Below are 24,194 nucleotides of genomic sequence, written 5' to 3'. Positions count from 1 at the left end.
GCAATCTCCACCACGGGTGGGTGGAAGCTGCACTCTGTGCAGGGATGCAGATGCCCAGCAGCCGTTCCCAGCCCAGCCTGTGATTGGCTCCATCCACTCCAGCAGGCATTTCAAACCTCCCTGGGTCACGGCCTCTTTGCCAAACGTGTGCATGTGTTCGCACAGCCCATTAATCCTCTTTACTCCGGGTTTGATTTAATTTATCATTAGGTTTGGATGAGTAATTTTAGCCCGCGACACAATTCAAGGTGATAGATGAGACCTCCAGCAGGTGATGGCTCTGCTTCCCCCCCCCCAAGCTCCCCCTCCTGAGCAAGCAGAGCCTGCAGATTCAGTGCTGCTCTGCCACCCAGAGCTGGGGAGCCCAGCCCATGTCTCAAAGCCCAACCACACACATGGCTCTCACCCAGCTGAGAGCTGCTCCATTTTATGGGTGCAGGGACTGCTGTGCCCCATGGCACCCTCTGAAGCCAAACTTCCTTGGGGCAGTGTGGGTGTCCCCATTCCTTACCCTGCAGTGCCCCTCATGGCCACCTTGGGAAAGAGTCACACATAGGAGTTACACAAGCAGTGCAGCATGCGATGGTGATGCGCCACTTTGGATTCCCAATTACCAGAACCCAAATACTTCCCCTCTCATTGAGAGCCTTGCTGCGTTCATGGACACACATCAGAGGCTGCACGGCTGAGGAATGAAAGGTAACTGAGCAGCTGAGCACGCTGGAAGTCCCTGGGACCTGGAGCTGAGTGCCAGTGTTGATATTGCAATGCATAAAGAATGGAGACAGCAGCTGGGTTGTAGAGATCGAAGCAGAGAAGACTGCTCCTAGAAAAGAGCAGGAAATCTATGGGCTGGGGATTGCAGCTCAGCGAGGGAGGGAGGAGCATCCCACAGCAGTGCTGGCTGCAGGCAGAGCTGAGCAGGCTGTGGGCTTTGCACAGGAGAAAGGGTTAATGAGAACGGACGAGAGAACAGCAGAAAGAAAATGAGAAGTGACATTCTGGCCAATGGAGCATCTCCAGGCGGAGGAAAGGCCCAGAGAACTCAGTGCTTCTATTTTCTGCCCTGCCTGAGGATGAGCTCTGTGCTGAAGCTTCACCTTTCATCTTCCTGCATATGAACAGAGCTGTGATGCCACAGTGCAGGTTCATCTAAAAGCCTCCAAATGAACCCATGCTTCTTGAGAGCTGCCCATCCAACAGTCCCACACTGTATGGCTCGTATAAGCCTTTAGTCCACTTCAAGTAGGAGGAAAATTAACTGAATGCCTACTCTTCTTTGCTGTGGAGAACAGGGGAGAGGCTCCTATTGAAAAGCCCTTTCCAGAGGTAATCAGAACATGGCCTCAGCAGACACCAGCATCTCCATGGGAGAAGTTATGACCGGCTTATTGAAGGCCTGCTTAAGGGCAGAACAGCACAACATCGATAACCCAATGCTGCTAATTCAGCAAGACATCTTTAAGGTATGCAATTCAGTGCTGAACAATGAACTATTTACAGCTCTCATTAAGCCCTATCAGCTCGAGAACTTCACCTCAGCCCTTTACAAAGTGGTGAATTTGACTCTTGCTTACCTACCCAAACTAAAAGCAAGAATAGCAGGAGCTGCGTATCAGTGAGCTGACAGCACGGGGCGACAGGAGCTGAGCAAAAAGGGCTCTGAGGAATCAAGCAGGTGCTGGGCCAGGGCTGGAGAGGAGCATCCCAGAGGTGATGCTAACAGTGCATGCCAGGTACTGGTGTGAGTCAGGATGGATTTGTATCCTTCCTCATTGTCTCTCCATGGACAGAACCATCCAGCTGGAAAGGCAGCAGCAGTGTGACTTTCACTTCCCCAACAGCAATGCCACAGCCTGGGGAAAACACACCTCCACCAGCACTGCTGCTGCCTGCCATGCAGCCACGTGGCTCCCCTGGGTGCACTTCTCATGCAGCCTTCACTCCTGTATGTCCAAGCCCTGTATCCTTCTCACTCCAAAGGCAAGGACCCCCCAGGTCCTTCTCTTCCCTCCAGCCCCCAACCTGCACTGTTGCATGTAGTTATTGCCCCCCAGGTGCACAACTTTACCCTTGCTCTTGTTAAACCCCATCAGCTTCCTCCCTGCCCCACTCTCCAACCCATCCGGGCCTTGCTGAGTGCTATCACAGCCTCCAGGTGCATCCTCCCTCCTAAGGAGGAGATGGAAAAGGATGGACAACCACAAGAACAGACTCCAGGGCTGCAGGCTGTGCACAGGTGGGATTTGGGAGCACCTTCTTCAGGTGGAGGCTTCCAGCCTGCGTGCTCTGTCATTGAATTCTGTAAAGCATATTGTACAGCAACACATTGGAGGGAGGTGGGCTGTAGCTGGGGGGGGTTGGGAAGGAAATATTGACACTGCCTGCCGACAGCTTCCCAGAGGGGTGCAGTGTCAAAGCACATCAGCCTGTTGTAAATGAAAAAACAGATGCAAAGTCTGAGGCCTGGGAGCAGCAACGGCAGCCCGAGCTCAATGCATGCTAATTCAGCTGAAAGGCACGCTCTTGTGTTCTTTGCTTGGCAGCAAACAGCTAAGGCTTTTCTTTTTTCTCCCCCAATCTCTTAGCTCTCTGTAGGAGCAACTCAGAAATGAACACCTCATACAGAGTCACAACCCGACACTGGCAACTGTACAGAGAGCCCAGGGAGAGAACAGAGCCATTCCAAGGCGGTAAGGCAGCACCAGGTCCTGCCCAGCACTGCACCCACCTGAGCTCAGGCAACACCTGCACCACGCTGGAGAAAAGAGCAACAAGGCAGCTCCTCCAGCCCACCTGCATGGATAGAAAAAGCATTTTTCTGCCCAGCACCAAAGGTCTGGATGGATACAGCACTGCCTTTACCTCGGGTTTAGCTCTGGAATGGCATGTGGACAGGCAGCTCCAATCTTGGAACTTCATGCAGACATAAGGAGCAGCAGGATGCCCCACAGAGCTCCAGCTCCGTGCTGCTCATGCACAGAGGCAGGCAGAGCTGGCAAGGCTATGGGCAGAGCCCGGCCAGCTGCAGCACAGCCAACCTGCCCTTCCACCTGCTAGCACAGGCCGACAGCCCTGGGAGCCTTCCCCCCATTGCTGGATAACGCAGTGCAGTACTAAAAACCCCAAGAGGAGCAGCCCAAGGAGCTCTCTCCCTGTGCCCTCCATCCCTGCTATACCCACGCTCTGGATGCAGTGCGGGACTGGTTTCCATGATGATGCTGACAAGGAAGGAGGGCAGGGAAGCCCCTCACCAGGGCCCACAGCTGCCTGGTTGTGCCTCCCCGCTGCTCCTGCCCGTCCTCACGGTGATGGATGGCTATTGGTTCTGGCTTCACCCGACACAGAAATCTGTCACCTCATGCCAGGGAGAGGTGACAGCAAATCCATCAGCACGGAGCCAGCAGGCACTGGCAGATCGCTTTCAAGGCCACTGGGGGCTGGAACCTTCCCTGCCCCTCAACCCCCCGACTCCTCTCCCCCTTCTCCTTTACACAAGTCTCAGTAAATCACCATCTGAACAAACCATTGGCCTCTACAGCACACAGCCAAACTCCAGCAGCTCTGAATTTGTGTATTACTGCAGTGAGTCGCTATCAGAGCTTCACACGTGGCCCCTTTTGTTACTTCCAAAGCCTGGGTGCAAACTCCAGCAGTACATCACACATACAAATGCTTTCCCTTCTGCTCCAAACACACTCAGACACGATGACTGCCAGCGCTGCTTCCAGCTCCTCAAGCTCCCCATGATGAGGGGTCTGAGGCTGCTTAGCATTCCCCCTTCCTGAGGGCAGCCAGGGGCATCAGCATAATGAAGAGCAGCTTCTGCTCTTGCTCTGCCTCCTTGCAAAGGCACGAGGGGGCCCAAAGAACAGAACCTCCTGCTTCCTACAAGGGCAGCCCAACCCCAGCGCTGCAAACCCCAGCGCTGCAAACCCCAGCGCTGCAAACCCCAGCGCTGCAAACCCCAGCGCTGCAAACCCCAGCGCTGCAAACCCCAGCGCTGCAAACCCCAGCGCTGCAAGCCGTAAAGCTGACTGCCTCATCGTCTTAATATCTTAAATGCTGACCCCTCATTGATTGCGTTCAGCCTTTAAAATCTTTCGTTTACTTATTTATTTGGGTTTTCAACCTCGCCTGCAATTGCAGCTAATTAAAAAGCTCATTAGTCTGCACCCCGAGCTGGTTCCCTGGGCTTTATGCACCGCACACCACTCCTCCTGCGAGAACAAGCCCTGGCTGTGCTGCTCTCCTCACTTCCTACCTCCCCAGCTTTACGAGGTGTTCCATATTTTGAATGCTATCCCTCCTTCCCCCGATTCTTTTTGGGGTTAGTTTTTAAGACTCGATGGCTATTACCCCGTGACAGCTGAGTGTGGTATCCAGGCAGCCCAGCAGCCGCAGAAGGAATGTGAGGGGTTTGTGGAAGGAGGGATGATGTGAACTCTTTTCAACCGTGCCATATTGCGCCTGCCTCGGTCACAGCATCCCACCTGCCAGGCCCGACTCCGAGGGCAGCGTCAGTGCAAAAGGGCAGAGCTGGGGGAGCAGACTGTGGGGCACAGAGCTCTTTGCCCAGCCAGGACAGCACAGGCTGCTGGAGCAGGCAGTGCCAGCTCTGATTTCAGAGCTCAACCCCAGGCCGGGTCGGCGCCAGCTGGGTTTTGTGTTGGAATTCCTCTGGTTGACGCACGGCTCCGCAGCCTGAGATGGAGCAGGTGCCTGGATTTGCTGCATGCACAGCCAGGCTTCCCAAAACAGGACCGTTCTGCTTTAAAAAGCAATGCCTGGATCAAGGGGTCCACCCACGTGTCTGCTGCAGCCCCTGCTCAGCTCCTTCCCTGCCTGCTCCCTCCTGCTGGCAGGCAGTTGGGTTAGGGTTGGGGTCCTGGTTGCACCAGGTCCAGGCAGCTCCCACCAAGCCAACCCTGGGAGTTTGGGCCCTCAGGATGGGAAAATGAGTTTGACTTTCATAGCAAGCCAGCAATGCTGTGAGACGTTCCAGCCTTGCCCTTTTGAGACTGAGCTCCTTCACAGCACATCAGGCTTTGAAACAAGCACTAAATCTGTTAGACAAGCTGTAAGAAGAAGGTAAAACCCAATGCAAGCCATCTGACGGGCAGCCTTCACCACTCAAGGACTACAGACATCAGCAGAACATTAACAGGGGCCAACGAGGGGTATGAATGAGGGGAAGGGGGGGGGAGGAAAGAGGCCTGCAAGGTACTGCACCCCAAAGCACCTCCTACACTGAGCAATGCCAAGGAAGTGAGTCAGGCTGGGGGCTGTGGAGCTGGCAGACCCCCCCCCAAGCAGTGTCCAGGCCCTGCCCAGGGATCAGTTCCTGTTTGTGTCCCAAGTGAATCATTCCCAGCAGCTGTCGCCGTGCCTGCTGTGCTCCTCATGTGCTTTCTATTAGCTGAGAAAACAAGCCGGGCTGCTCCCCAGCGTGTGGGGCTTCCCTGGTTAGATGGGAGAAGGGGGCTGGGACAGAACAACCTTCCACCCTAAAGCTCCTCAGTCTCTGCCCCACTCCCTGTCCATGTCATTAGCTGCGGGGCTGCAGGATGCCGGGCTAATTGCCGTGCCTTTCGGGCAGTGGAAGTGCCAGGGATCGAAGCAGGATCGAAGTGCTGTCCCCGGGGAGCAGGGCAGAGCAGCACAGCCCTTCCTAACAGCAGCTTCTCCATTGCCTTGGCTTCAAACCGTGCCTCTGTTCTACCCGCTCTCTGCTGCGACTCCAGGCAGAGCCTTCTAGGGAAGCCCAGCTGCCTCAGCAGGTCCGAGCTCATTAATGAGCAATTAATTGGGCAGCAGAATGGCTAATGAGCCCAGCCACGGCTGTCTGTGCCCTCATTATCCCGTGCTCAGCCAGTGGTAATACTGAACTGCTGTCCCATTTCATGCCACCAGCAGAGCAGTGCTTGCAAGCCGAGCAGTGCCTGCAAGCAACCCAATGTTCTGCTGGGAGATTCTGCATGCACAAACGGCACCGTGCACCCATTCAGCACACACATATATATATACATACACACAGACACCACAGCTGCTGGTGCATCACCCATGGCTGCTCAATGCAGCACTGACAAAACACAGCACAGACAAAGCTCCACTCCAACCCCCAAGTTTGCCACAGCTAATTAAGGGATACTGCAAAACAGCGAATTAAACAGCGAATTACAGCAGTCAGACCCACGGCTCCTTCTGCAAACAGCCCGTAGAGCTGGACAAGGCTTCAATCCTTTCCTGAGCATCTGCTGCCATCAGGTGGAGAACAACATCCTGACACATAAAACACCATTTCTTGATGGGGAGCCACAGAGCAAAGCTGGCTGTGCATTTAGACCCCCCCCATTTCCACACAGGACACCCGGCTCACCTGTTGGCGCTGCAGGATCCGGGCCGTGGGGGTCCATCGCAGCACCGCGGGGTCTTCGGTTGCCTGAGGGTCGCCGCCAGGCTTCCTGGCGGTGTAGATTCCCCTCTGCAAGCCGGCAGTGCAGCCGTACCCATGGAAAGAAGCCGCACGCCGCACTTTCCCCTCAGCCGGGCGGTCCGCATGGCGGCACGGCTCGGTTCCGGCCCGCCCGCTGCCTCTAGAACATTCCAGGCCCTCCGCAGCGCGGCCGCCAGGTGGCGCTGGTGAGCGCTTAGTCGCGCCGATTCCCACCTTAACCGCGAGGTGGCGCTGGTGAGCGCACAGCGTCTGGTAGTTCCAGCCCGTACCGCCAGGTGGCGCTGGTGAGCGGCACCTTTGTTTCCCATGCTAAATGAACGGGAGGTGATGGCAGCTGAGAGCAGAACTCGGGGAACCATCCCGTTTTTCTGCTCATCCCCACTTGATGCACTGAAAGCATCTTCCACAACCCTTTGCTTTACCCTCCCCGTGCCTACAATGCAGCCCCACTGCAGGCAGAAAGCTCCCCGAGGTCACAGCAGCCCCAGCATCCCTGCTCCTCGTGTTGGAAACAAGATGGGATCCAAGGAGGCAAAAGCAAAGCTAAGCAGGAGGTGGGATGAGCTTTGAAACACAGGTGGGTGGAAAGAGGCTTCTCCTCACCCATTGCAATCAACAGACACACTTTGCTTGCAGGCAGAAGCTGGCTGCTGTAGTGTAGCTCGGTTTTATTTATGTCCACAAGTATTTCAAAAAAATTACAAAATACTCAAATGGAGAGAACACAGAAGTCACGATTTCTGGGTTTCTACTCTGTTTACACTGTGTTATCCCATGGCAAACTACTCATTATATACATTAAGCTTCAAGATATATAGAAATGTAGCAGTCAGAATGTACACTCTGCTGTTATTAACGGTGCGGTGAAACGAGCTCAACCATGACGACACACAACAAGAGAGACTTCTCATCAAACACCAAAAGCAACAAAGGAAACTGAAAACTTAAAGGGAAAAGAAAAACAAAACAAACAACCTTTCCAAAAATAAAGCCAAAAAAGAGAGAGATTTCTGATAGCAAACCAGAAGGGTTTTGTTGTTTGAACAGAGCAGCCAACAGCAGGATGGCTTCAAAAGCCGCTGCGGGTAAAGCTGTAGTTAAGCACAGGTTCTCAAATGGGAAGTTTCAGTGCTTCGTTCTGTTTTGCTCAATGATGGGAATAAAATAAACCCCATAAAACGTTGGGGTTCCTCTAAGAGGAAGTTCAAAGCAAAGGGTACAGATGTTTGTGGGAAGAAAGGAGCTGTTTGCTTTGAAGCTGTGCCCAAAGGAAGCCCGCCGTGCTGGGTGCCACACTGACCTCACAGCCTCCACGTGCCAACACTGGCTGCTCCTGCTAACATCTTCCGAGCTCCTGCTAACATCTTCCGAGCTCCTGCACTGATTAAATGCTACTGCAGTATTAGCATTGCAAAATCTGCAACAGAGCACACAAAGGGTCAGCAACAGACACCACCCTCCTCTCTCCTCTTTCTGTTCTTGCTCAAAGTGGGCCTAAAAACACCCTGATGTGAGGTCTGAATATGTCAGTGGGTCGCACAGCGACGTCCTTTGGGCACTGCTGCATGTCGGTCTGAGGCCCGCGTGGTGGATGAAGCACTGCACGCACCTTCCATCACAACGTGTTGTTAACCACAACTTTAGCACATGTGGCTCAGTACAGTCCTATGACACAACCATCGCATTTATAACAGTCTACGGCAGCAAAGAGAAAGAGAGAGAGGAAATGGGGGAAGCAGATGGCCAGCAGATTCAGATGTCCATTGGCTGCACCACCCTCCTCTGCCCTGGCAAAAGAGAACTAAAGAGAACAAGGCAAAAACCAAACCAACCAAACCTATGGCCAAACAGCAAGAAGACATAAAACCTTTCTGCCCAGGTAGCAAGCAGAGCTGTCTCTAAGATAACACTCCCTGGCCTCCTGTGTGCTCCTCTCCTCTCATTGCCCATGAGGGAACCAGCCAACAGAAGCTCTGCACGGACCTGTGGTGTTGGAGGCAGTAAATATTACTGTCCGTGTATTATTTGAAGCCCAAAGCTGTAAGTTCCTGAGATACAGAACATTTGTGGCAGTTAAAAAGTTTTTGCTTATAAAAAAAACAGTAATTCCAACAGTCCGAATGCAGACGGCTCTTTGCAAAACAGCTTTAAGGACACCGAGCTGTCCAGTCCTTCCTCCCTTAAAAATGCATCAAACACAAGAGGCCAGGGAGGGCAAACCTCCTAAAATACGCAGGGTTTGAAGTTCTGGCTGTGCTACTTTGAGCCACGGAGCACTTTGGAAATAGAGATTTGAGAACAGGTTATTTCTCTGAGCTCTCGGTTAGGGGTTGCCTAAAGCCAATGTAGTCAGCTTGAAGTTCCATATGGTACAAGGAAAGAAGGGTGTGATGGCCATGCTGAAGATGAACCCCTGAAGCAGGGGGAGCTCCAAGGGACACCTGCACTGCTGAGAAACCCAACTCAACAGAAACCAGCTGCAGAACAGAGATGGAACACCAACAGAAGAAACAAGAACCAAGAACAGAAACAGTCGTTTGCAACATTATCCCTGCATCTCCCTTTAATGCTCATTGTTGATAACAAGCCAAACGTCAAGCTTTTACCCATTTGGAATTATTGATACCCACTGTTCCCTTTAATTAAAGGGATAACTATATATATAACTTTTTTTTTTCTTTTTTTTTTTTTAATTTTTATTAAAAAATCAACTCTGTATTCTGTCAATACCAGGTAGGAATTCACAACGTGGGATGCTACTGAAAATCAACAGAAAACGTTTCCGGAGTTTCCTTTTGTTTCCTTTCTACCCCCCAAAAAAAGGTTATTTACAGACTTAAAAAGCCATGCTGCAGAACTTGAGCTCTCTTGAAAATTATGAAGATTTTCCTACAATGTATTAAAATAAAAGTAGATTTATTATTATTATTAATTATTATTATTATAGCACTTGGATTCGGAGCTTGTTATGTCACCTACTTGCAATCCTTGTTTGTTTTCTGAAGGAGCTACAGACGCACTCAGTGTCTCTTGGCGCACAGTGACTCGTGTTGTGAACCCAATCCTAGCACCTACTCAAAACAAACTAGGAAGAAGAAGAAGAAGAAGAAGCAAAAAAGAACCAAAAACCCGAGGTTGCAGGAAGTTCTCTGAATATCCCACACAGTCCTGTATTTTCAATAGGCTTCTTGAATACGTTGTCATGCAGGGAGACCCACACCAGTCTTGAGAAATCTTCTCTACAAATGAACGCTATGCTGATAAGTCTCTACTTGTCGGGTGGTTGTTTCTGTTCTTTAAATATATAAAGAAATCTTTATAAGATATTCTTTTCCTTTTGTAGCTCTTATTGTACGTAAAAATGTTCCACTCCTTCCCAAGGACTGGGGTTTCCATAGCCAGCGTTACAAATAAATAATTTATTACAACTGCTTGTCGCCTTCTTTCTTCAGCCGACTGAAAGAGAAAGAAAACTCATTTTAACAAAACAAGGAGGTGTGATTCAGTGCCAGCCTGCCTTCCTGCCAACCTCACCTGGGCGCCCTGAAGGGAACAGAGGGCTGCAGAGATGAGCTTCTGAGCTCTCAGCACTCAATGAGAACCGCTGTAATGGTGGTGATAACACTGTGTGCTGCAGGAGGAAGCGATGACCTTTCGCTCCTTACAAGTGTGTGAGATCACTCGTGCCAGCTCATCAAGCTTCAGCTTGATCTGCAGTTGCAAGTGAAATGTCACTCAGCTCCAGGCAGACCGGCTGCCCTTAAGGCCAGCGGGTGGTTTTGGATAGCAGGAGCGAGTCCAGAAACATCAGAGTGAAGCAGTGCAAGGCAGGTATTTAATATGCTGCTTCCTGCACATCCTTGCTACCCGCACACACATGCGATGACCTTTGCTAGGTGCTGAAGGCTGCTGCTTCTTAGCTGACATAGCATTCAGTGGCCATTGGCCAAGAGGAAATAAGGGGCTGTGAGACAAGGCAGGCTCAGAAGAGAACCACTCCACTACCAACAGTCTACAGCACTGTGAGGAGAAAGGGCTGGCCAAGTTCACCTGGGCATTCTCAGCAGTCAGTTCAGGATTGACATTACTCACACACTCAGCCTCCCTTTCCCTTTAGTCTTTTCTTGAGGTTCAATGATTTATGGTACTCCTTATTGCTTCTCATTCATAAGCTCTCACCCACTTTCCTCCTCCACTGCTCTCAAGGAAGACGAGGCAATGCAGAAGCAGCAATCAGAGCAAGAATCACACTAAAAAGCCCAGATGGAGGTAACCCTGCAATGCATGACCCAATTCATTCAAGCCTCATGCCAACAATGCGGGCCCAGCTTTCAATCTGCCCTATCATCGGTGCCCTAATTAGGTCTAAAGGCCCTAATTAGGTTTAAGGGCAGCTTCACCAACCTCTCTAAGTGCATCAGGCCAATATCTCAGCCCACAAGAAAGGCATTCATTCGCAAGAAAAACCAGACGGAACACAGAGCAAGAAGGAACCTTGGAGTCTCCACAAGCCCCCGTGGCACCTCTCACCTGTAATAATCTTCCTGACTTGGTAGATGACCACCATGCATGTGAGGATGCCCGTGCAACCACTGCTGCTCCATTGCCAGTCTCTGCAGCTCTGCTGACTGGGCGTGCATGGCCTGCAGCTGGTGGGCTGCGGACATCGGAGGTGGAATGGCACCAGGCAGATCCCGAGGGTAAGGGGTACCTACAACACAGAGGTGTGCACTTGTACACTCTTTTGCTACGAGGTCTTGCAGAGAGATGCCTCATAAAGCCTTTTATTTTTCTTTTTTAACCTCTCTTAAAACGGAGACAGCAAACAAAGCAAGGCAAATAAAAACCAACTTTGGGTTACAGCTCAACCCCACTGCCACACCTCCCAGGAAACGCTCCCACCCAGAAGAAAAGCTGGCAGCTCAGATCAAAGGGCAACCTCCAACAAGGCCCATAAAATGCTCTCACCAAAGACTGGATGTCGGAGCATTTCATGCTCGTGAGGTGGCTGTCCTAGCAATGGGTTGGGGATGGTCCCAGGTGGGTAGGGGAAACGCGCCAAATGGGGTCCAGCTGCTAATGGATCCACCAGCGGGTGAACAGGTCCTGCTGAACCTTTAGAAGAAGGAAAGAAAGAAAGCAATCAACTGCTTGGGGAAGCATCACTCACTGCTGGGAGATCAAAAGCCCTGTTACCACTTGAGCTGGATCGGCATTTGGCCTAATTGGCGTGTAATTACCGGGAGCTTAGCTCCATCCAATTTGAAACCCACTTTTCTATCTTGGAGTGTTTGAAGTGACATCTGCTTGCCAAACAGTCTTAATTGTTCAAGCAACAACTCCAGGCTTTCAATTTCTACAAGAACAAGAAATCCACCCAGTGACAGAAAATGAAGCAACAAAACCACCCCAAGCTTTCCTTCCATCATCCCCATGTGCACAGCAGCAGAGCCTGCTTGCTGACCAGCCCTGCTCAGACCAGTGCAGGTGAACCCAGAAAGAGAAACCTGTTCAATACTGAGAACACAAAAAACTGTCTGCTCTTACCTTTAGTTGGCATTGCAATTTCTCTCCCCTAATTGCATACATATATATATATGTATTTATTTAAATTGCTTATAGGATTAAGTTTTCCCCTGCTGAGTGCACTGCAACAGCATTCAAATTCCTCCCCTACTCAACAAGAAGGGAAGGAAACCGTGCTTAATGCATATGCTCCAAGGCAAAGTATGCTATATTTGCTTGCACTAACAGTACATTTGTACCCAGAAGCACCAGGAGCTGCACTGTCAGTACTTGGCCTTCTCTCATTTTCCTTCCTTGGCTGCTCCTGCACCTGGTGCCTTGCTTGCAATGTTCTCTCTGGTCTACTACCAGAAAAATTCTGCTTAGTGCCAGACTCACGACACGCTCAGAGGAGCAACTGTGTGGCTTACTTTAGAAACGAACAAGGCACCAATTCATTTTGACACTACCGAATACCTTGGGAAAAACTTTTTCCATATGTAAGAATACACCGTAACTAGAAAGATGCCAACCCATCAGTTTAGATATTTCTTAGGAGAATTGTGACAGGGAACTTTAGCTCAACTACAGCCACGTGGTTGGCACGACAAATGGCTCAAGAGATCAAGTTCTCCTTGCTGCTTTCTTAAAAGCTCTTAAATGCCTCTCACAGTGACAGTGCAGAGTCTAAATGGATATCATTGGATCAGGTTGCCCAAGGAGGCTGTGGATGCCCCATCCCTGCAGGTATTCAATGCCAGGTTGGATGTGCCTCTGGGCAGCCTGGGCTGCTGGTTGGCGACCCTGCACATAGCAGGGGGTTGGAACTGGATGAGCACTGTGGACCCTTTCAACCCGGGTCATTCTGTGATTCTAGGATCACTGTACTGTTACTAGCACTTAATTACTGCCCTGTGCCCTTCCATAATAACATAATGGTTTGCATTTCAGATATCACAGTCTTATACTCCCCAAGAGCCAGGTTCTATACAGGAAAACAGAGGACTCCTAACTCCAGGTGACAGCGTGCCTGTTTTGGGCAGAGGATCCAAGCCAACTGCCCAGCCAGCTCCCGAGCTCACCTTGATGGAGGGGATCCTGCTGATGTAGGTGTAAATGCGAATGTATGTGCGAATGTTGGTGATGGTGAGGCGTGACGTTGAACATCTGAAGCCGTGCCAATGGGTCGTTGGTCAGCGATGCCATCCGCTCCGCGTGTATCCTCTCCGCTGCCAGTCTGTCAGGGTAGCTCATCTCAGGCCTTAACTGCGGGCCTGCCAGTGCAAGTCTCTCTCTTTCAAGAGGGTTCAAACCCGGGTGGAAAGAAGCAAATGGGTGAGGTCCTGCTGTTGGGGGAATAGTCAGTGCGCCATGCCTGGCAAAATGCTCCATGGGGTTGGTGGCCGGGTGCAGCGCATCGAGCTCCGGGGGCTTCACCTCGAAGCCGGGCTTCATCCTCTCTCTCAGCTCCCTCTCTCGGATCTCTCGCTCCCGGATCTCCCTCTCCCTCAGCTCTCGTTCCCGGATGGTGGGATCCACGTTGTAGAGGCCGGGCATGTGGTAGGCCAGGAGAGGGTCGGTGGGATTCAGGGGGACGAAGAAGGGATGGTTGCGGTTTGTTGGAGACATGACGTGAGGACGGGCGTACTCGCTCAGCGTTCGTAGAGCAGGTGTGTCTGGGCCAATGTAGGGCGGGACGGCAGCGATGGTGGTTGGTGGGGGTTCAAACGAAGGCCTCATGTGTGCTGGCCCGCTGAGCTGCGACTCTCCGAGGCGGCCTTCATGGGAGGAGCTGGATACCTTCTGCTGCACCAATGGGGGAAGAGATGCTTAAGTTCAACTCGTTTGGCTTACCAACACTGGCATGCATTTCCCCCCCTTGTGTTTCAAGCATCGGTAATGCATTAACAGCCTCCCCGTTCTATGAGCCCAAAGGTCATCATTCCTTTCCATCAGGCTACCGAAACACAGCATAACAAACCAAGGATTAATTGCACTGACTTTCTATAGTGGGAATGGAGTTTGGGTCTTCCCATCATACAAAATAAAGGCAGTGACTTTGTGCCTGCACCGCAAAGGTAGTGTTACACAAAATAATTGTATCTACACCTACAAAGCATTTTTCATATCTGAGCATCTATTGCAAGTCATGTAAACACTCAGCCCAGTTATCCCCAGCTGCACTGCCTTCCCACACACAATTATAGGCTGCGAATAGAAACTCTCCACTTCCTTTAGAGAAGAAAGCGACAGGCGGGCTGGGAATGCTCAGAGCTGGCCGGCCTTCACTTAACACACGGCTCCACATTCACAAATACCTGGCTGCACGTGCATTCCGGCACCTGTGGGGACGTGCACTTTGCAGTCACTATCCACCCTCTTAAGCAGCTTTTAGCTACAAATAAACCTACCGCAGCTCTTTCTGCTTCTCTTTCACGCTCACGTTCTCTCTCTCTTTCCTTCTCTTTTTCCTTCTCTCTCTCCCTCTCCTCTCTGGCTTTCTGCTCCGCTTCCCTTTTGGCCTTTTCAATGGCCTCTTCTCTCTTCTTGGCCAGTTTGGATCCTGCCAGAGGCATGAAGTACAAATCTGCTCTTGAGCAGGAATTGTAGCCACGGTCCAGGTGCTTATAGAACCTGAGGGAAACAAAACAGAAAGAGGTCATTCCTGGGAAGGGGAAAGACTGAGGTATAAGAGCTGCATGTCAAGGAGGAAAAGTTATCACTGTACACTGAGAACAGCACCACCTGCTTCCCTGAAAGGGAATAAAAGGAATTAATTGTGCCGTGTGATAACACAGACAAGCAGAGCACAATACTCCTCTCACAAGTACAACCTCCATTACCCTGCCTGAAGAAGCAGCTTTACAGAGAAGAACAGCAAAGCCCTGATTAAAACAAGGGCTGACAAGATGCACGTGTAAAACACATTCACATCTCACTGAAGCTGGTTTCTCACACGCATTCAGCAGCTTTCTGATCCGACAACATAAGGACAACAATTAGGAGAGAAAGGAGGATACCTGGCGGACTGGCTGGCATGACTCGGTGTATCCACCACAGTCGGTTCTGGGGATGGACTTCGTGGTGGAGGCGGGGGGCTCTCTGGTTCCTCAGCCTCATCGGGGACCTCCTCTTTGATCTGGATAGGTGGCAGCGTGCAGGACATCACCACTGGCACGCTCCCACTAGAAGCTGCTGACGTGGAGATGGAAGTCTGAAGCGGGATGCCGGGCACGGCAGGCGGCGTGGAAGTGGAAGGGCACGAAGGAGAGGTGATGGATGGTGGGGCTCCGGGGACAAAGGGATGCTGAGAAAAGGGGGGCTGCGAGGATACCTGGTGGAGTCCGGACGGGGGGTGAGCGGCGGATGGGGGAAGGCTCTGACTCTGGGTCAGGACGGGAGGCTGGGCTTGCGAGGACTGCAGCGGCTGGCTCTGGGGCATCAGCTGCAGGGGAGGAGGGTGCGCAGATGGAGGGTGGTGAGTGGAGAGGGAGCTCAGGGGTTTTAGAGCTGGTGGCGGAGGCAGGTTGGAGTTCATCGAGAACGGAGAAGGGCCGGAGAGATGAGGAGGGTGCTTGTGGGATGGAGGGGTGGGAAGCTGCGGGATGGGGGTGGTGGGGGGAGGCTTGATGTGAGGCATGGCCATGGGCGCAGGGGGCAGCGGCTGCTCCCGCGGAGGCTGGGCCTGCTGCAACGGGGCTGAGGCCGGCAGGGTGGGCTGAGACACCTGCAGTGCAGAGTGGGAGTGAGACGGCGCTTGTGTCTGAAGGGGAACCTGAGACTGAGGCGACTGCGTGGGGAGAGAGAACGGCTGGGGGGGTACGGGATGAGGCAGCAGGGGCTGGGCCTGCAGGCTGTGCGGGGCAGGCTGGGGCTGAGCGTGCAGCGGAGGCTGCGAGTGGGGCTGCGAGGAGGCTGGGGCGGGCTGGCTCTGCGATGCATTCAGAGGCTGCAGGGGCGGGTGGGGTGATGGCAGTCTCTGCGGGTGCAAAGCAGGGGCCTGCTGGATGTGGGAATGAGGAGGAGGTGGCGCGGGGGCCTGGGGCTGACTGGGGGCCTGGGATGCTGGTGGTGAAACCTGTGTCGGAGCTGCAGAAGCACTCGAGGCTGCTGGCAGCGGTGCTGGCAGCTGGGCTGGGATGGGGGGCATGGGAGGAGGAGCCTGGCCGGAGCTGCTGGGTGCCTGCAGTACTTGGGGTTGCGCCTGCAGCACTTGCTGCTGAGCGGATGAATCTGAGTCGCTCTCATTGTCTTGAGGGCTGGGGATGCTGGGTGATGTGCTGCGGTTATCCTGGTCGATGTCCTTGGGGTCGCTGCTCCCTTCGTCGTTGACGCTGCGGCTGTCAGAGCTCTCACCTTCACCCTCACCCTCCGAGGGAGAGTTCGGCCTGCTGATCTCCTGCAGGAGGAGGAGTGAGAAACAGGTGTGCGTGAGGAACTGCATGCAGCGTGTCACAGGGAGGCACCTGGGACACGTGCTGAGTGCCAAAACCACCCCCTGAAGCTCAAGGGACAAAGCAGCACAGGCAGCACCGCCACAGAACACGGAGTTCTGGGCCCCCCAGAACCAGAGATGGACACATGGGGAGAATCCAATGTAGGGCCCTGAAGCCAAGTGCAGGGCTAGAGCAGATGCAAGGAGAGCTGGGGCTGCCCAGCCTGGAGAAGAGAAGGCTCAGCCCAGATACTATTAGATTATGACAACTCCAGAGTTGTTCTAACTTGTCAAAGAAAAGGGAAAGCCAAATTTCAATTAAAAAAAAAAACATCTGAGGAGTGTGTGGGGGGAAATAAACTAAGTAAGTTCCTCCTGTATTGCTTAAGTATAAAACAAACAGACTCCTGAACTTACCCCATGTTGTTCCACTGCTTTCCAACAGACGGAACACATTATAGTACGGGTTGCTTTCTAGCCACAGATTAAGTTAAAATTTGCTGTGGCCTACATTGGTTTTGTGTTCTGGGTTTGTTGGAGGATTTGCGCTCCCTCCCACACTCAAAACTGTTCCCAAAATTGAAAATATTTCTCAAAATACTCACTTGAGTTTTGGATTTTTTGGCACTGGACCTTTCGGGCTCCTCTGTGTCAGACGCCGCCTTCTCCCGCTGCCTCTTGGAATTCTTCAGAGGGGAAGATACCTCTTCTTTTATTTTCTGCCACAAACGAAGCAGAAGAGAATGGTTACCAGTGATGTAAACGCAGAAGTAAACGAAACGCAAGTCAGTGCTTTCATGCTGAACACAAACAAGGAGGGTTCCTATGGAGCGGGAGAACTTATCAGAAGTTGAGATCTCCAGTATTTAACATGATCCAAGTCAGCATTTGCTCAACTTATTTTTTCCTGTCCTACAGAAAGGGCATGGATGGAGCCCTCCTGCTAAGAGCCTGAAATGGTACTTATTTTTAACTTGCTGCTATTCAATTTACAGTGCTTAATGCAAGCTTCTTTCTTCATCTGCCTTTGTTTCGTCAGTGCTCGCATGGAAAAGCACTTAGTGAAACAACCTAAAGTGTCAGCTAGCTCTGAAAAACAAGTAAATCGCATACAGCAAAACAGTAACAGAAGTATTCTCAATTACTACACATTCATATTCCTTTATAAATAAAGATTAAGTGCTGCTTAAGAAAGCAAAACTGTCTACTTGTCTGGGATGTAGCATTTCTGATTGGTATTATTTCCATGAGCCTAACACTTGCATTTGCATCTGAAAATGAAGGATTACTTTATCACAAGAGCAGTGAGGTCGTGTGGGGATACTTTAATGGCTTTTATCACATCTGTATGCATGAGAATAAAGCATCAGTGAGATGCATCATTAAACGTTTTGCACAGCTACACAAGTCGGAATTTCTATGTCACTGAGTGATCCCTCAGTCCCCTCGAATCTGCATCTCACTAAGCTGATGGAAGAGGCCTCGGGTGCCCAGTTGTGACACAAAAGAAGGATGGGGAGATTTTACCTTGGTGGATTTCTTCACTGAATCTGCTTTGCTGTCATTACTGGAGGTGCTGGCAGCACTAGGTGAGTTGCGGCCGCTGGAACGGATGTCTTCGTTAATGGGTGAGGCTCTACCATCAGGGCTGGCTGGCTGCTTTTTACGACCACTACGTAGTGTAGACATCTATTTGGGTAACACACATAAAATTCATCCCAGTCAGCATTTGTGAGGCAAATACTAACTATGCCCACACCAAAACACACGCAGCAAGGTGCATCTCAAGTACTGTCTGATAGAAATGAGAACATGATGCTCCCTCAGCTGCTACTGTCCACATGTTATATTTTCTTCATAAAACATGCAGACATGTTTTTAAGTGTGCAAACATACACAGGGGGTGAGGTGGGTGGAGACCTATCGTTCCATTTAAAAACATTATATATATGTTTGTGTATGTGTATACACATCTGTGTGTCTGTGGGCATGCAAACAATCAAGTCCAACCACTTATAGTTTCACAGTGCTGCTGCTATGCCATAAGGAACCACAGCAGAATAGGCTCTAGTAATTACTGCTGTTTCCCTCCCAGTGCAGTACTCTCTTGGATGAGAGGCAAACAGGTGGGACAGAGGAACCAAGACTCATTTTAGACCACCTAAGGCAACACCTCCTTTTTACAGAACACATAGAAACATGAAGGAACCAACAGTGTGAATCCTACCGAGCCTCGACTCCGCCTTGTCCTCATGCTATGCTTTCCACTAAGTCCATCATCTTCCTCTTTGACAGGCTTAAACATAAAGGGCGGAGGGTCTACAGGCTTCTCAATGGGTGGCAGCTCTCCGTACTTTTTGAAGTGAATGCGACAATCTGTGCACAGTAAGATGTTTTCTCGACCGCCGTGGTGCCAATCCTTGGAGGCTTGGGGCAGAAAAAGCAACAGCTCAGAAATATGCAATTAGCTGGATGGTCAGCAGAAGTGTATTGCATTATTACAACAGCAAAGCAAAAAAAGAACCCCAACCCACCAGGAAATCCACATCACTACGGAAGTATCTGCTTTTCTACTTGCAGCTAATTGTGAAATCTCCATCAACTTTGCCCTGTTCCAAGCTTAATCGACCTTCCAGCGCACAGCTTCTTCAATGTTCAATTTAAAAGCTGTTTACTTAAGCAACTTCAGCTCTGAAAATAACAAAGGAAGAAGTCTCATCTGCTCTACCTGGGAAGTGACAGGCAGCTATTATTCTCCGAGGCTGTGGTTTCTTAGAAGAGAAGTGAACCGTGCACTTCTCATTTCCTTCCCTTACCATGGAGCTCCCACCAAGCCACGCATGCGCCCAAATACGAGGCAGCCTTCATGCTGGTGCCCTATGAAGATGTTTTGTATAGGACAGTCACTGCTCAGTGTTGATTTGTTGAGCACAGATGCTTTATAACAAGAACTCTGTTTAGATCTGTAGACTTTACTGCAGAAATGGCTACCTCCCAGGACTCTCCTCTGTCTCAGCAATAGTAATTTGCAGCCGTAAGTCATTACCAACTCTGCTCTGAGTGCTGCATGTTTCAGCTGATTCAACCCCACGCTTTCTGAACAGCTGTACACATACATGCACATGCTTGGATGAACCTGTGTACAAAAGGCAGCAGCAAAGGGAGGGAAGCACAGCAAGAATCAGGCACATACTGGTTGTGAAGCAGTGACGGCAGGCGTAGCCCTTCAGCTCCTGTTCACTGTCCTCACTGTCAAAGTCATCTTCACTGGCCGAGCTCAAGTCCACTGAATAAGTAAAGAAAAAGAGGAGAAAAGGGGAAAGAAAAGAACAAAAACATTCATCAGGATTTTCTGTTTCTGCCCACCTGGCTGCAATAACCATCAGCTTCAGTTCTGTGACTTCCTACAACCATGCGGCCTTGATAGTATCAGATTCTGCAAACTAAACAAGACCTGGCCTGGTGAATCTCCAGATGCAAAAGGCATTGCAGGAATGTACAAAGCGATCCGATGATCCAATTCACAGAACTTTAGGTTTGGTACATTACACCTCTCCAATTAAGCTGTTGTTCACCACTGTGCTCGTGAGGGAGGCAGTGTTCCTACAGCACAACTTAGGAGAGAAAGGAGCTTTGTGTCTAAGAACCTGGTCAAATTTAAAAGAGGATCCCTTTAGCTTTCCAGTCTTTACTGCGAGGCTCCTTTGAGTGGCAACCCATAGCAGCATTACATCTTAAGAACGTCCCATTTCAAAGAAGCAGACAACACAGCCCCAGCCACTTTCCTTTGCTGCAACCAGTATGTAACACATTATCTAACTACGATGCTGAGAGCTAAAAAGCACCACTTAAGCCACAGAAGATGTGCAGACACCACAAACTTTACCCTTCCTTGTCTTCTAAAACAGCTCTCGACCAAATCCTTCCTTGTTGAAAGCGCTGCATTCTTCTAACCACTCACTCTGAACTGACAATGTAATGGATCCCTAAACTGTCACAAGCAGAAAACCCTGTTGAGGATATCACTCTGATGTGTGGCATCTTTGGTTCACATCATTAATTAGAAAAGAAGCCCCTGATGGAAGAACACTGATTTTCCAAAGGTTCTGGGAGGCTACTTTGTCATACGTGCAGGTTACAGAGTGTTACAGCACTTGCCACTGGCACCCGTCATCAACTCATTACTCTTCTAATCAACACAGGGTCCTGTTTAACTAAACAGCAGCTGCTGGCACCACCAGCATTTCTGCCTTAACTCTCATGGGTATTTAAGCCTCAATTGCACAGCTAACATCAGGCTACAATCCTTGCTATCTCACTACAACTCTCCCTTCAATTCTCTGTCCTCCCCTACTTACCACACTCTCTACTACCCCTGGAATTCTGCCTTTAAAAGACACACAAAACGTGCTGCGTTTAGTCCACGGGAAGACTTCAGGCTCACAGGATGCCATCAGCCCTTGACAGAACCGTTTCTAAATGCACAACCACATTAGTAACCAGAACCTCTTACAACACAGCACATCGCGCTGGTCTGGGCAATTATTCTTTCTTTAGACCCTTCCGCTTCAATCAAGGCCAAAGCACTTCTGTGCTAAATGAAGACACAGGAGCACTGCCTGCAGCAGCACATTGTGATAAAGCAGATGGAATGGTCACCGTGTAAGGATGAAAGGACTTCTCTCCTTTCGCATTTTCTCATTCCCATTACTGTAATAAGCCTGGAGAAAGCGCGACACGAGACCAAGGAAATTCAGCATCAGGGCAATGTTTCCATCCTAACGCGATGCTTTTAAGAACTACACACAGCGCTGCTGATCAAAGATGCCTTCCACATCCCAGCATAATGGTACAGGAACAGCAGAGGGCAGCTGCCTGAACTCCATTTCCTTGCCATATTCACTCGGAAGGTACGGCACCTCTATGTTACTGCCTCTCCCTGCACCTAACCAAAGATAAATGCAGGCCTTTCAGCTTTCACTTACAGAATTCGCTGGAGGGGGGCCTGGAGGGAGTGTTGACCGGAGTGGAAGCAGTTCGAGTTTTAATCCTCCGAAACACAGCCTGTCTTCGATGCCTACGGTGGGCTCGAGAACTTGCTGCTTCAGGGGTTTTCTTCCAATAGTAATAGAAGGTGATTAGTTCTCCCTGCAAATACAGAAGGAATATGTTAGAGGGGCAAGCAATTCTGACTTGTCAGCTCTTCTCCTCCCTCTTGCTCTATATACGTGTTTTTACAGGAAGCTTCACGATGCGTTTCAGCCAGAGAAAAAAATCCTTTAGAAAGAACAGGAAAACCTTCAGTGAGTGCTGTTTGCTGGTGGGGGGGGAGGGAGGGAGGCAGAGAAGCAGCTAAAGGCCTTCTGCTGCCCTCCACCTCCCCTGGAACAGCAGTCTGAGGTCTCCAGCCTGGCACTGCTGGAGCCCCCACAAGCTCTGCAGCTGCACAGTGTGTGGTTTTAATCTCTCTTACTTTGAAAGCCCATCATGTTTCCTCATCTGCCTCCAAATGAGAAGGTGCTGCTCCTTTTAAGTAGCAAGAGGAAACGGATGAACTCCGAGCAGCCCCTTGGAAAATGGCATCAGAACCAACACACATGGGCTGCACATAGAGAAGGCTGAACAGCACTGTGTGCAACCAGACCCCATACACCCAGCCTGCTCTCAGTGGGGCACGTCGCTCAATGTGAGGCTAATAAAGACACACCCTTAATCCAACCTCTCCCAAGGGCCTCAAACAAGCAATTACAGCCGTAACTAACATCTGCACCGGCGAAACACTTGTAAGACAAAAGGAGGATGTTGTTCTAGACATTAACTGCTGACATCTGAGACACTTGAAGGGTTTCATCCGTGCCTCATTTGAAAATAGAAACGCCAGGAAAAGAGCACAGCCACCGCTCTGGTTTCTGGCAGAGGCAGCTGAGATGTGTTTCTGGAGGAGCACAGAGCCCTGCTGCTTTGGCAGTGCCATTCCAGCTCCCCTGCAGCACGCTCCATGTCGGCCTGGTGCTGCTTGCTGGGCTGGGGCACCACTGGCACCAGGAGGCACGCAGGGCTCTGCGGAGAAGCGTGGGCAATGCTGTTCTGCACACAAAGCCTCTTACAAACGATACCTATAAATTCATGGAGAGCAAAACCTCAGGTGTCAGCATGGAGGAACAGCTCAGTAAATCCTCCGTCTGGATGTCGGCGAATTGACGTGTCCTCTGACATATGGCAATGGCAGGGTGCAATCCAATCTGTTTTCCTCCCATCATAAAAGAGGAAACGGGAACCTATTTGAGCTCTATTTACACACGGCGAACCCATCAGGTCCCAGGGGAAGTTTAACAACTCACGCCTGCACTGCATCATAAGATAAAGCTCATGTAAGGAACGAAGAAATGGTGCGTACTTATGAAAAATGCCATTTTTGTGAGCACAGCACTTTTCTTCTCCCTGAGAACCTCTCGGAACCGCACTCACAACCGCGCAGATAAAGCTGAAAGCAAAGTTTATTCAACGATGAACTGTGCCACCATTGCAATCCCTTATCAGCGAGTGACTCAACTTCCCGACAGACAGCAGCAGAAGGCAAAGGGGAAGCACCAACAGGAGATGCCAGTGCTACACACACACAAACACGCTGCTCTGCAAAGATTCCACGCCAGATCTTATTAGCTGCCTGGCTGTCCAATGCTGTATTGTCTACCTGGGGGATTAAACCAGCCTGGAAGGATTAGAAGCAGCTCGCTGGGGCTGCACGGGTGGCAGCAGCTCAGCACAAAGGGAAACGTCGGGAAAGCCTCGGTTCTACCGACGGGAGGAAAACAGCTCCCAGCTTCGCTGCAAGAGAAGTCAAATGAACTTTAATCAAACATGCAGAGCGTGTGCTGCCGAACCCCCGGCGCACATCAATTCAGGGAACAAAAGCTGTTGCAGAAATCAATAGCCTACTGAAACATTAACACAGGCGGGCATTGATCAAAAGGCCCGCTTACAAAAGGCAGCCTTGCAAATTAGCCCGTGTTTTTTGCTTGCAAGCAAACAGAGAAGCACAAACACGAATGGCCCGTAACAATCATTTTGTTGTGGTGCTCTCAGCTCACCTCACCATGAGGCCCTGCAGCAGCACATCGCCCTGCAGCTCAGCTTGCACCCATCCCATGAGCTGCAAGCAGCTCACCCTCCTCCTACCTCCTGCCAAGGCCATGCCATGCCACCCCACGCTGCAGGGCCACAGAAAAAAAGCCACACTTCATCTCCTTCTCCTTGTGTTCCAGGCTTTAAAGGGAAAGGAATGTTGCGGACCCACTGGCCAGGAGGTTCCCAACAGCCTCCATCCTCCCCAGCATCTCTCTTCCATCTATCAGCAATAAACCCCTCCGCCTTTCTCTTACATCTCCCACCAACCTCAGCCCCTGCAGCTCAGCCCACGTGTCCCAACCACATTGCACAACCCCAGGGCAGCCCTTATTGCCTCCTCCCCGCCTTGAACAAACTGCCAGCAGAGCAGCATGCCCTGCTCTCTCACTTATCACTGCTTTTCAAACGCACAGCACACAGTACAAGCTGTGCCCTGTGTTTGTGTTTAGTCTTGCCTTGGGTACACAAAGGCTGAGCCCCGCTGCAGCACCGCTCCCATGGAGCAGCGGCACAAATGCACCAACTTACCTTCAAGTATCTGTTGTGCTTTAACAGAGTGAGCAAACATCATAATTGCACTTTAATTTCCCCAGAGCCCAGCTCTGTCAGGAGAAAAAATACCGGGGGGGGGGGGGGGGGCAGTGAGGCTGTAATTAAACAGAAAAGGTA

The 24,194-nt window shown here is 50.8% G+C and overlaps 1 protein-coding gene across 6 annotated transcripts in view; it reads right to left on the bottom strand.

The window, feature by feature from the left end:
• Nucleotides 1–7,108: 7,108 nt before the first annotated feature.
• The window catches only part of RERE (arginine-glutamic acid dipeptide repeats), a 149,104-nt gene continuing 132,018 nt past the window's right edge, over nt 7,109–24,194 (bottom strand). For 5 of the 6 annotated variants that reach the window (XM_072354142.1, XM_072354145.1, XM_072354143.1 and 2 more), the window contains 11 exons: nt 21,383–21,545; nt 19,591–19,683; nt 18,625–18,824; nt 17,925–18,086; nt 17,003–17,116; nt 14,983–16,361; nt 14,374–14,596; nt 13,045–13,768; nt 11,426–11,572; nt 10,988–11,168; nt 7,109–9,913 (listed from right to left, as the gene is read on the bottom strand). In XM_072354142.1, the coding sequence (XP_072210243.1) occupies nt 9,880–9,913; nt 10,988–11,168; nt 11,426–11,572; nt 13,045–13,768; nt 14,374–14,596; nt 14,983–16,361; nt 17,003–17,116; nt 17,925–18,086; nt 18,625–18,824; nt 19,591–19,683; nt 21,383–21,545 (3,420 nt within the window). In that variant the 3' untranslated portion in view covers nt 7,109–9,879. The remainder of the gene's footprint in view (nt 9,914–10,987; nt 11,169–11,425; nt 11,573–13,044; nt 13,769–14,373; nt 14,597–14,982; nt 16,362–17,002; nt 17,117–17,924; nt 18,087–18,624; nt 18,825–19,590; nt 19,684–21,382; nt 21,546–24,194) is intronic. The other variant, XM_072354146.1, reaches the window with a different exon arrangement.

This window comes from Excalfactoria chinensis, chromosome 20 (genome assembly GCF_039878825.1).
Source record: "Excalfactoria chinensis isolate bCotChi1 chromosome 20, bCotChi1.hap2, whole genome shotgun sequence".
Taxonomy (NCBI): domain Eukaryota; kingdom Metazoa; phylum Chordata; class Aves; order Galliformes; family Phasianidae; genus Excalfactoria; species Excalfactoria chinensis.
The sequence above is the reverse complement of the archived record's forward strand: the minus strand, read 5'-3'. Positions and strand labels throughout refer to the sequence as shown.